This window comes from Gymnoscopelus microlampas, assembly GCF_963454915.1.
Source record: "Gymnoscopelus microlampas genome assembly, chromosome: 7".
Classification (NCBI taxonomy): domain Eukaryota; kingdom Metazoa; phylum Chordata; class Actinopteri; order Myctophiformes; family Myctophidae; genus Gymnoscopelus; species Gymnoscopelus microlampas.
In genome coordinates this window covers 23,296,506-23,309,621 of record NC_139944.1, presented here as the reverse complement: position 1 = coordinate 23,309,621, position 13,116 = coordinate 23,296,506, and the positions used below count along the sequence as shown (strand labels likewise).

The window sequence follows — 13,116 nt, the reverse complement described above, 5'->3', positions numbered from 1 at the left end:
GTGTCTTTCCGGCCTCTTTGTCAACACAGAAGAGAGACCCTCTCATGGACCAGAGCCCATTATCTGGGGTAAGAGAAGGTGTGTTCCTCAGCACCCTTGAGGTGAGGGGGGACTGTGTAATGTCCTTCTGTGCGCATTGGATAGGGGAGGGACTTCCCAGCATGCCTCAGGGCACACACAATTTAGGTATTGTTTAACTGCCATTTATTAGTTTTTTGCAATGGGAATGCGTTGGGGGGCATTTATGTGTAATGGAAACTGATCTTATACCATTATATGATGTGTTTCACCACGAGCAGCCTCGTCTAGCAGTCTTCTTGTTTCATAATTACACCACAATACACGTGTGAGCAACAGGAATGGCTACCGGGAGCACACCCCTTCCTTCAGTGCTGTGAGCGTTCTTATTGAAGGTCATTGTCATGACTTGGATCTTCATAGAAACCCTTGGTCATTGCAAGATATGCTAGTTTTATATCTATGAATGAGATGGCCATCTTGTCAAAAGCAGGGTGGGACAGCATCACAATCCATGGAGCATGGCTGTGAAGATGATAAAATCTGCTAGTGAAAGTGTTGCCACTTCTGTTACAGTTGCAAAAACACTTTCATTGATATTAACTACTTTGCCACAAGAAGAACGCCATAAAACAGCAAACTCCGAGAACCAATCAAAGGTAGCACTCATCATCGGCTGGGAGATGTAGAACCAATCAGAACAGGACACGTCACACGGGGCCAGGACACACCATTCTGGGTCATGCTGCTCTGGGAGATTTATTAAGTGCTTTTTCATTTTTTTGTTTTATCTTTTTTTTTCACTTGCGCTCCTGTCAGGAGTGTGATAGATGGGACAGTCAAGCATCATCATCATTGTCAACATCAGAATTGCTTTCATTATTATCGCCACCACCACCATCATCATCATCTTTAGTATCATCATAATTTCATCGTCATATACCTTTTTCCTCAAGCTAGAAAATAATTTACATCACATGGTTTTATTGACTTTTGAGACACAAACATTCCGGCAACACACTCTAGGATAAGGGTGAGTAACAATCAGAAAAGCATGACGTTTTGCATAGTATTAAATGAACAAAGACATTGAGTTCCTTTATTTACAATTATTGTATAGATAAAAAAAATATCATAAAAACAAGATGAATGAACACTTAATCACTTACCCATAAATGGCTAAGAATGCCAAGAGATATCTGTTGGCATTTCTCTTTTTCTTTGTTCCACAAACTGCATGCTGCTAAATACAGTACATCGAGGCAGGTGAGAGTATATTGCAAGAAGTACCACTGATATCATCATTATCGTCATCATTATCAATATCTTCATCATCATCATCATCATTGTTGTCGTCGTCATCATCATTATCAATGTAATTATTGTTTGTTATATTATTGTTTTGTGTGTCTGACAGGAGCTGTGATTGGTTACTTACAGCCAATCAGCTGCATCGGCAGTATGACCTGTGGTGCATGATGGTACATGTAGTCAAGAAGAGTTCCTGTTTCACATCAGTCCACGCGGAGGTTCCTCAATGGACTTGTTGCTCTATTTACAAAGAATACTTTAAACTTGGTGTCTCGGCGTCCTCTTAAAGCTGAAAGTCCTCCTGAATGTAAAAATGGTTTTGAGAATGTTGGCTGAAGTCTTTTCTTGAAAATGTCTAGTTTGTTTGTTTTTGTTAGTTTTTTTTTTGGTTTGTTTTGTTTTTTGTTTTGTTTTTTACAGAGGAAAGAAAACAAAATAATTGTCATTAAACTTCTCCCAGAAAAAAATAAAATATCAACAGCTCCTAAGCAGAACGTCAGAATCCCATTTCAACTGAAACAAAATATATTTTATTCAAATGGTCCATGTTGCTTTTTCAACAGGCCTGAGCTGACAGGTAAAGCTTGTGCACCCTTCTGCAGATCGATTGGAAAATGACACAGGAGGAGGACATGAAGCCCGAGTTATAATTCGCTGTACGACGTGTTAAGCACCAAAAATAGGCGACCTACGAGCTTGTAGATCAGCTATTTTCGGCGCGCGACCCCGTCATACGACGGAGCATAAATTAAGCATAAGCCTGAATTACACTTAGACGCGTGTCACTGTCGAGTGCTGAAAATAGCCCATCCAAGAGCTTGAAGATCTCCTGTTTTCAGCACGGGACACCAGCGTGTAAGTATAAATTAAGCAATACAAAAAAAGAATAGAACTGCTCGGATATGTGATTGTATATATTGTGTGTAGTAGTGTATATGATTTTTAAGAGAAGAAAAAACCTGTGATTGGATCAAGTTGCATACTGAGGCTATTAACGTCATGCTTGGCAATGACTCCAATTAGTTACAGAAATAACGACAAGAGTACAGGTTAGTTTAGTTTAGGGGGGCCTTGTCCTTCTGGCTGCAGTAAATTGGGTAAGTGTGCCTTCTCTCGGGTAACAACTGGTTGGTCAAAGCACAATAAATAGTTTACAACTAGTGAGTACAGTTGAGATGCTAGTACTGTATATTCTGTGACAGCAGGAAGACAAGCTTGGTTAAAACACACAAAAGCACATCTAGAAATACACCACAGAGTTTTCATTCATAACCAGATAGTGCAGAAAAAGGATAATCTTTTGTTTTATATATAGAAAAAGAGTCAAAGCAACATTCCATTTCTGTTGTGGTATTTTTTTCTGTTTTTTTTCCTCTTTTTTTTTTCTTCCTTTTTGATGTTCAAAATGCCAACAGCTTTTTGGGGCTGCGTGTTTCTCTCTTTTAGAAGAAGAGGAAAACAAATAATGATATTAAACCCAAAAATAAAAAAAGAAAGATTTATCAACACAATATAGCACAAAATTTTCAACACAAGTGTTCGATTTTCATACAGGTAAGCCAAATACAACTTAGTTTGCAAATTTCTAAAAATGACTCGATTGCAACCTTTGATGGTTACGCATAACTTAAAACACCAAAGTCCTTTAAATGAGCAGATTTATCTAGATGACAGTTCACCATAGAGGTCCTGATATCAGCCTTGGACTCAGGCCCTAACCCTGGGCCAGAGCTGTAGCACTGAATAAAAAACACAACTGAAAGAACAAAATAACCCCCCTCTGTCTCGTTAAGAAGACTTCCACTTGGAGAAAAAAAAGACAAAACAAAGGGAAGCTACTCAGACTTGATCCCAACAATCGTGTAGAATAATACTAAGATGCCACATTTACTAGGTACTGTATCCCATTATATTTTGGTTTTGTTTTAGTTTGTTAATCCTCTAAAAATATCTACAATATTTGACAAGATAGCAGGCAAGTTCCAGCACAAGGGTTTTTCAGTAATAAAACACCAACAGAGCTCTGGTCCAAGTATATATCTGAGCTGTGAGCTTCTCCACCGCCTTTCTACAAACCAGGAAGTATAATCTCTACTATGGGTTGTAAACAAATTACATTCTCTTTAGGACATAAATAAGTTAAAGTATTTAGAGCCATTGAAGCAGGAACAAGGCAACATGCCGACAAACAAAGATAAACTCTCTCTATATATATTTATATTCGTATTTATAGAATATATATTCCATAAATGCTATCATCCTCACCATTATTATAGGTTCCTCTTTTTCCAACAGGTGCAAAACTACTGTGCAAGTTGAGTCCTACAACCTCTATACATATTTCCTTTTATGGATGAATTAAATCTTTACATTTGGGTACATGTACATGCCACACAGAGGGAACTCGCAGGCCAGTAACTCTGAGAAGCCACCTTAAAAACAGCAGTCCGCCTGCAACCTAGCCCATCGAAAAAAAGAAGAAAAGAATTCCAATAAAATTAAAACCCTTTTAAATAAAAACTTGGGTAATGTACATTCATGCAGGAGCAATAATAATAATAATAATAATAATAATAATAATAATAATCATAATAATAATAATAATCATAATAATAATAACAATGTTGTTCAATTTAATTTAAGCTATTATCAATATAGTCATTGTTATTGTTGAGGAAAGAGCGTAGACAGGAGATCAAAGTCTGCTTTGTTTTTTTGTTTTTTTCTACTCCTCTGCAAATTCTCCCTTGTCTTCCTCTTCCTCGCTCTACTGCCACTATTGACACAGTTCAGAAACACCAGTCAGTGGCACGTGCATACATGCGCCACACATATACACAAGCGCGCACGCACGCACACGCACACGCACACACACACACACACACACACACACACACACACACACACACACACACACACACACATACTGGCGCACACACACATACACACACACATACTGGCGCACATGCACTCGCACAACCACAAGATGGTCATGTGGGCTTTGTGGTTTTGTTGAGCTTTTAAATTGATTGTATGTATAGTAATTTCACTATTGATGTTCCCCAATCCAGAGTAGAGAGCTCCAGGCGCTCAGGGCTTGGGGAGGTGGATGAAAGGTGGATGTGCTAGGTAAGAGGGAACGGGAGGCAGGGGAGTCGGACGGACGAGGGCTGTACGCTTGGGGACGCAGATGTCGGGGGCCATAAAATAAAGCTGGGTACCAGTTCAAAAGGTCTAAGGGACGGGTCGGAAGCGCCCAGAGGCTGGGGCTATAGCGTAAAGGTTGGGGGTTTACTCTCAGTGTTAGAGACTGGTCTCCAGGCTGTGCAGAGGGCTGGCGCAAAGGGAGGAGGCGGCTGATTTACTGGTGTCGATGGTCAGGTTAATGCCACTGTCGATGGCGTTGTTGTTCTTGTTGGGTGACGTGGGCTGGCTGCCCGCGTGCTTCCTGTTCCGCCGCGTCTCCTCATCCGTGTCGTCAATGAGGGGGATGTGGGGCGTGGAGTCTTCTATCCTAAACTCGGGGTGCGACATGAAGTTGTGGATGGACGGTCTGGAATCGGGTTTATCCAATCCTTCGTAGAGGGAGCTGCGGAACGCGTTCACAACACGGATCTGCCGGAGAGGGGAGGAGAGAGAAGGGAGTCGTGTAAGATAATAAAATGAGGCGATAAATTGGACGGGCTGGAGGGAGCCCAACGAATGAGGAAAGGTTGTGTGAGGGAGAGAGGGAGGGGGAGAGAGAGAGAGAGAGAGAGAGAGAGAGAGAGAGAGAGGGGAGAATGGACCTCTCACTTGAGGAGAGAGATAAAGGGGGAGAGGGGAGGAGGGAGGAGCAGCAGGAGAGAAGACCACCGCAGTCTGTGTTCTGCTTTCACAAGACAACTACAGTTCACAACTCACACGACTGGCGTGCATTGAGAAAGACCGTGGGGGACACAATCATAAAGAATACATAAAAACACAGCAAAACTGAAGGTAAAAATCAAACGTTTGAAGGACAAAACAAGTAAAGAAAGCAAACACAAATGCTCGTTGTAAGTATACGCTTTAAAGTCCAATGTTGCGGTATACCTAGAAACAAGCCACGTTAATAAACAGAACACTCACAGAAAAATAAAACGGGGAATAACACATGCAAGTTTGAAGAGGTCTGGTGGACAAGGTCAGTAAAAAGGAAGGATGTTAGATCTGACCGATCCAATCGGAGAGCTCAAAAACCGCAGTGGGTACAATATCCACACGGTTTGAATGGGGATACAGTACGTACATATACATACAAAGAAAGAGAGAGAGATAGAGAGAGCACACAGGGTGGGCAAAGCACATGGTCCACAAGTCAACAAAACAACAAGTCTGGATGATGCGGGCTTGAACACAGTCGTGGTGGTGTAGAATTCATAACAAAACAGCACATCAAGGACTATGGCAGCAACCGGACCACAAGCTCACACAGCGGATGAAACACGGTGAGCACAAGGACATTACACAGGAATTCAACATGCAACAAGACAGGACGGTGTGGTAGGGATGGAAGGACATACGACTGCTTAAATAAACAGATAAGGAGGGGATTAATAATAGTAATAATATTATTGTCAGGTCCAATGACCAAAGCAAGTTCTCAACTCCATGCACATCTAAGTAAACACTCAAGTATATTCCCCAATAAACTATTTGACCTTTCAATGACAAGACATCCGACATTCATTATTATATGATAGAAAAGACTCAAGTCAGCAGACTAGTGCCGGACATCCCATGTTGGTAAATTGGCATCTAGAACTGTTTTAAACGTTGGTAAGTATACTTACCAAATACGTGGTCTCCTCAACTAGTTGAGGCTGAATCTATAATTTGGTGTGACAAAATGTTGCAGTTTTAAAAGATAATATGTTTACAGTTATCTTGCTGATTTCAGTTCAAATGCTGTTTAGCTGAAGGAATGTTTAGCAAGACTTGGTCAAAGCTAGTATTATGGCTGGACCATGTATGAACTGAAACATTGGCAGGATTTTAATTTGAGAACACCTGACGAAGGCCGCAGAGGCCGAAACGTTGTGTTTCCCCCCCCCCCCCCCCCCCCCCCACTTTATTATAAAATATGTTTGGGAGCATTAAGACGGTATGCAGATCTTTTCCTTTCTCCAGGATTTTAATGTGAAACAATAGATACAGGAAGTGCTGACACTCACTTCTGAATATTGTTAACACAGCCGTTTTAGATGTAAAATGTATCAGGATTGAGCACATGCAGGGCCAATTTCTCACCTGAATCCGTGCAAGCTGTTTTGCTCTCATTGACTGGAGGGACGAATACTCTGCAATTGGCTAGTTCGTTGCTAGGCCAACCGAGGATGTCTGACAAATAACACGTGATGAGTTGCCAAAGGGTGTGGACGGGTTTTACGTCGGCGGTGGCACCGCTTATAAGGAGCCTACATCAGTAAATATAAGGACACAGTCAGCTACACTGACAGCATGAAGTGACGACACAGAATGAGCAGCTGAGGTTGCTAGGGTGATGTTGTGTATCGGGTCCTGTGCTTATGGAATCATCCACACATAAAATCCTCAGTGTTCATTTAAAGTCATACTGTGTATTAATTTCAGTACTCGTTTTTGGTGACACCTACTGGTAGCACTTGTTGCGTTTTGAAACCACTATTTCAGAACATTCTAATCCACCATCTTGGAATTTCCAGTAATAATTGAAATAAGACTTTAAACTAGCGACTGAAAGCATAAAGTATTTATAACAATTTTTACTAAGGTAATAAAATCAAGTGTAAAGTCGTGTTAAGTCACTAATATTGAAATATTTTGCAGCCAGAGCAGGGGAATTAGTGACACCCTCTAGACCATTAATGAGAACTGCAGTGTTTTTACAACTTCCTTGTTGGCTCCAGAACAGATGCTTGCCGCCTTTTCTGTACTGAAGGCTGCAGTGTCCAATCACACCAGGATATTTTGGAATATTCCGAAACTGTTTTTAGTAACAGAAAATACATACAAAAATAGATGTCCTATTCATTTCCGGTGTCATGTCATGTCATTTCGCCTCGTGATGCCTCAAAATGTGTGACTCAAAGAATGTATATAAAAATAACTTTTTCAACTGAAAAGGTTACGCAGTATGACTTTAACTCTGAAAATGGATCAGTCTTTTAATCAACACTAAGGGTTTTGCTGTCTTTAATTCCTCCTTTCTACACCCTGTTCCTGCAACTTTCAGCAAGTAGACAATAAAAAAAAGACAAGATAGGAACTGAAACATGGACAGAGAGAGAGAGGGACAGACCAACAACAACAGAAAGAGAGAGAGAGAGAGAGAGAGAGAGAGAGAGAGAGAGAGAGAGAGAGAGAGAGAGAGAGAGAGAGAGAGAGAGGCAGACAGACAGATAGATAGAACAGTTTAGCTGTGGCAAACTGTTTGCAGCGTCAACATATCGTTACTGTCGGGCAGAAACCTCTTATCTCCATAATTCACTTTTTTAATGCCCTACTTTTGTCGCATTCTTAAGCCAATGGAGACAATGGAGGCTGTTTGAGACTCTGCTGGTCATCAAATTGTTGGCTTAGGAATGTGACAAAAACTATCAAAATCTGACAAAATCTCCATGAATTCAAGGCTCCATGGGGTGTGTAATCGATAGGAAAAAAAAGTAATTTTGGGGGTGAACTATCCCTTTAACAAGAGTACATTGGATTCATTGGAACACAGCTTTTTTTCCCTTCCATTTGCTGAAAAGTAACAGTTTTGGACATACAAGGTTTCCACCTGACAGTGACGATAATACAGCATATTGTAGTAAATTGCACCTACAGTATGACTGTGCAACCCTGGGGCATCAGGAAAAAAACTAATTTTCACATGCAAAAATGGCCACCTTCTAAATGACCACCAAGTGGATGCAGATGCTCTGGTGTCGAGTGAAAGCAACAGATACAGCATTACACTGGCTCGGCAACTGGCTTTTAATGTCGGATTTCCCAGCAGGGGGGAAACAATATAATAAGAGCTCAGAATCCAGCAACAGCAGGCCTATACACTATGACTTTTCCTTTTACCCTGGCCCTGGCTGCGATTGCATCTGGTTGCCACAGCAGCCCAGCGTGAATCCATTTGATTTTAATAAGATTTCACCCATCAGTGCCAGAGTAAACACAGCAAAGAGCATTGTGGCTTATACTTGAATGTTTAACCCAGGCCTTTGGTGAGTTGGCTCAGAATTAGTTCACAATCACTTCTCTTGTCAAGACATAAAAATGGGGAGGAGGGCTTTCGGTAGACGATGGGATGGGGTGGGGAGGGGGGGGGGGTGAGGAGAGGCAGACAAACTCACAACCTGAAATGTCACGCCGTGGGAATCACCCTTAGTCCCGCACTCCTAGCACTCTGAGGAAACAAACACACATCCAGCGATGAGAAGGACAGTACACCCCAGGGTGGGAGGAGTTTTCAAGATGAATTTGAAATAAACAGCATGAACAGCAAAACAGACAGCAAGAAGAGAGAAAGCAAGGTAACAAAAAAAAGCAGAAAGCAAGAAAGAAAGAACCTTCAGAAATGCCAACCCCCTACATAGTACAGTACATACAGTACAGTATTACACCAGTGGTTCCAGGGACCCTCAGGGTTCCTCGAAGGGGTTCTAAATGGACCCTTACAGATCTGTAATTCTGAGTGTACATTTGTACACTCTCAGAATTATGGGGTCCTCGAAATTAAAAGGTATACACCATAAAAGGCCTTAAAAGGGGCATTCACACCAGATGCGCATGTGACGCCGTTTTTTTTTAGCAACGCGATTCAATGTAGTCATTAAGTCAATGTAAAGAAGGACATCTAGCGATATTTCACACGTAGCCTGTGTGAATCTCACAAGTTGAAAATCTTTTAACTCACCAAATTCATGCAGGGCCCTCTAAGTAGGAACAACCCATTGTGCTTCAATCTAAATTGTAGTGTCCGGTGTGAATGCAACAGAGCGAAGTGTTTCCTGCTATTCAAGTGATACGATATTTTTTTTATTGTGAATGTAATTTAAAGTAATGTGACAACCTTAGAATTAATGCTTTCATGTGTATTCCAAATTGCACGTATGTATATGTATGTTGTATAAAAAACAACACCAGAAAGCTGGAAATAGCAGCACTCCAAAAGAAAAGAGTGCTACAATGTCCACCTTTCTGGTGTTTTTGTTTTTTTATACAGTATGTGTTGGCTATATCTGAGCACTAAGGAGGTATTTAGAGGAAGCGCACCTGCCCTACATTTCTTTACGTGTGTGTGTGTGTGTGTGTGTGTGTGTGTGTGTGTGTGTGTGTGTGTGTGTGTGTGTGTGTGTGTGTGTGTGCGCGTGCGTGCGTGCGTGCGTGCGTGCGTGCACATGTGTGTGTGCGTGAAAATGCGTATTTATCGGTGACTATACAACCACGTGTACATGAGTGCTTGCTTGAATGCATCAGCGTTTTGTTCCAACAAAAGGATCAATAAAGGTCTGTCTATCTATCTATTGCTCTATTAACGTTACACCAGCATCCATCTTGTCACTAATAGCTTTCCATGCAGTCTTTGTTCAAGGGCAGAGAAGCACTGCAACTGACAACACATAAATACACACATAAACCAGACTTCTACAATGCCCACATCTGTGTTCTATAGCCTGAATGCTACCTACACACCGGGATGGCATCCCTGAAGGTAAGAGAGCAGACAAGCAGACGGACAGAGACAGAGTTCTGACTCACGGCCAGTAGTGGGAGGAGCAGTAGCAGCAGTAGTGCTGGTAGGAGAGGAAAGGGCATTGGACAAGGACACGTGACTAGGACTAGAAACATTGGTTACATCCTGGTTCTGGCTTGTGGTGGAGGATTGGCGTCTCAGAGCCCCCGCCCCCTGAAATGAGGTGCCGCTCTTGAAGGTGTTGACCACCTCGATCTGCGGGAGGAGAGAGGGGGACAGAACAGGGACAAATGGATTCTCAGAGAGACATAGAGACTCAATGGCAGACTGGCTGAATGGTATCGAAATGGTGAGAGGCGCGCTCAAAATAAAAATACAGGGATGTGTGTGTGTGTATATGCATTTGGAACACAGTGAGAGGTGGGAGCCAAGGACAAGGGTGCAGTTTCCCCTCAACCAAATGGTGAAATTTTACTGATTGTCAAGTCAACAAAGAAAAGCATTTGTATTATACAGATGCAGCCATTTAAACTGAGATATTTTCCAATTCATTGCGTAATGCCTAAACTCACTCACCCACCAATGGAAATCAGTCCAGGCACTGGCAGTCAGGGTTCATACCATAGAGTTAAACCAGAGAACGGACGGCCCCGTCCCGCATGGATTTTCTTTCTCATCCTACCCAGCAAATCAAACCGGCTGCCAGTCTACTCCACACACTGTGCAAATGTATTTGGCTGCTCCTGTATGGTGCTGGTCTGCAGTACAGTGTTGTAGGATAGCTTCACCCCAGACCATCAATGACAACATTGGTGACATGAAATCATTTGGAAGGCAAAACCCACTAAACTTGATTGGAAACTGTCTAAAAATATCACAGTGATTATGGTCGGGAGAGATAAGGACGGTACACTCCGTTCTGTAACTGCACCTATGATGGTAATTATGACCATGATTCCTATACACCAGTGATTCCCAACATGGGGGCCCGGGGCCCAATGGTGGGCAGTGAAGCCCCCACATAATTGGACAAAACACTAAGATTGAATTGATAATGTGACATTAATAAAAATAAGTCATGATTATTTTTCCTTTAAAACCTTGAAATCTTTGTTTTCATTGTGATACCGAAACTGAGATCTATTGATCTACTGGAACTTAAAGTATACTGCATTAGTTCCATTAATCCAAGCCGGAACACAATGGATTGATCATTAAAATACAGTACATGTGCTCATGTGGCTGTGTTAAGTGGTCAGATGTATGGGCTGTGAACGCTTTCAAGATCAGGGCTTTCAAAGTGGGCCCTGATCCAGAAAAGGTTGCGAACCACACCTACGGTATGCCACGCTGATACCTATACATCTATGACTCCATGATGGTGTATACTGTAGATATTCCAGAGCAGAGACCCACCTTGGAGTTTCCATCACTCCAGCTGTGCAAGAGATTGTGTCTTCGTATACCTGAATTGTTGGTCACCTTGAGTTAAGACAACTTTAGCCCTAAAGCCTGATGTATACTAGTTGTGCGCTGGGGCCATGCACCAAGCATATTCCAAACAGGTGGTCAGACATTTGAAGAAGCCATATACATACAACACAGAATAATAAACAGCTCAGAGGAAGAGGAAGGGGGAAAAAATGAAATACTCTAACAGAACAGGAAGTTACAGCTATGTACTGTATACAGTGGTGGAAGAAGTATTCACATTTCTTACTTAGGTAAGAGTATCAATACCGCAACGTAGAATACTCTGTTAAAAGTCTGGTATTCAAAATTGACTTGAGTAAAAGTACAAAAGTATTGGCATCGAAATATATGTAAATTACCAAAAGTAAAAGTACTTGTGCAGAATATCCCATTTCACAAGTTTTAAAAATGTATACAAATCTTTTGAAAATGTGACGCGTTGTGAGCTTGTAGATATTTTCAAATAGACAAAGTATAAATAGGGCTGAAGTGGTTATTGTTTTTTTATGTTTTGTAAAAAAATTGACTGAAACTAAAGTTTCCAAATAATTTTAGTGGAGTAAAAGTACAATATTTGCCTCTGAGATGTAGTGGGGTAGAAGTAAAAGTATTGGAAATTGGAAATACTCCAGTAAAGTAAAAGTACCTCAAAATTGTACTTAAGTAAATGTACTCAATTACTTTCCACCACTGCATGTAAATGACCAGAGTTCACAGTAATTAGAAACTGAACCTGTTTGCTCTCCCCCCCACCAGAGTCAGGAGGCAGCTGACTGTAGGACTGTCTTCTCTCTCCTTTGCGAGGTACAGCAAGTAACCCCCAAACTGGAATAGGTATATGAAACCCTTTGTCCGTCCCATGCCCTCACCTGAGTCTGTATGCGGTTGAGTCCTCTGAACCAGAGGATCTGTCCTCTCCTCAGCTCCCTCTCTGCGTGGTCAATCTCCCCCTCGTCCTCATTCGCGTCCTCTTCTGGCAGCTCATCTTTCCGGCTCAGCTGGCCCGCCTTTCGCAGGAAGCGCAGCTTGCTATTGGGTATGGTTGATATCACCTGTCCCATGGAGGAAATGATGGGTCATTGGTTCAAAAGGGCAATTGGGTTCAGAGACTTTCATGGGGTACGGTAGATTCTTTTTTTTTTTTTTTTTAGATGGAGCTCTTTACCAGTGGCTCCCAAATTGGGACGTGGGAAACCCCATTGAGAGTGTTCCAGGGGGTTCCCAGCAAAATGAGGAACAGTTTAAACACTTGAACCCTATTTTATACATTACTATTCGAGAAAAGACGATCCACAGCGTTGTGAGCTTGCAGATCGGCTATCTTCGAAACATTTGGAAAAATCTTTATTTTTTTTAAAGAATTTAGAATATTCTCTTATTTTTCAGATGGGGTTCCACAGCCAAATACATATCAATTTGGGAGTCCGTGACATGAAAATGTCATGATGTCAATGAACCACGCACTGCTCTAAAAGGACAAACATACTGAACAGACACACAGATATATTACCTGTCCCCAGACTAGCTCTCCCAAACCGAGGAACACGCACCACATCCATTTTTCTAGGTCCAGGGGTTGACAGCTGAATGGCTTCCCTCCAAACTGTATAATCACAATCTAAGCA

The 13,116-nt window shown here is 41.8% G+C and overlaps 1 protein-coding gene across 1 annotated transcript in view; it reads right to left on the bottom strand.

Annotated features, from left to right (window-relative positions):
- Positions 1–1,120: 1,120 nt before the first annotated feature.
- The window catches only part of atp2b2 (ATPase plasma membrane Ca2+ transporting 2), a 143,637-nt gene continuing 131,641 nt past the window's right edge, over positions 1,121–13,116 (bottom strand). Inside the window, 3 exon segments of the mRNA XM_084063123.1 lie at positions 1,121–4,944; positions 12,361–12,543; positions 13,002–13,109. Coding sequence (XP_083919249.1) covers positions 4,633–4,944; positions 12,361–12,543; positions 13,002–13,109 — 603 coding nt within the window. The 3' untranslated portion in view covers positions 1,121–4,632.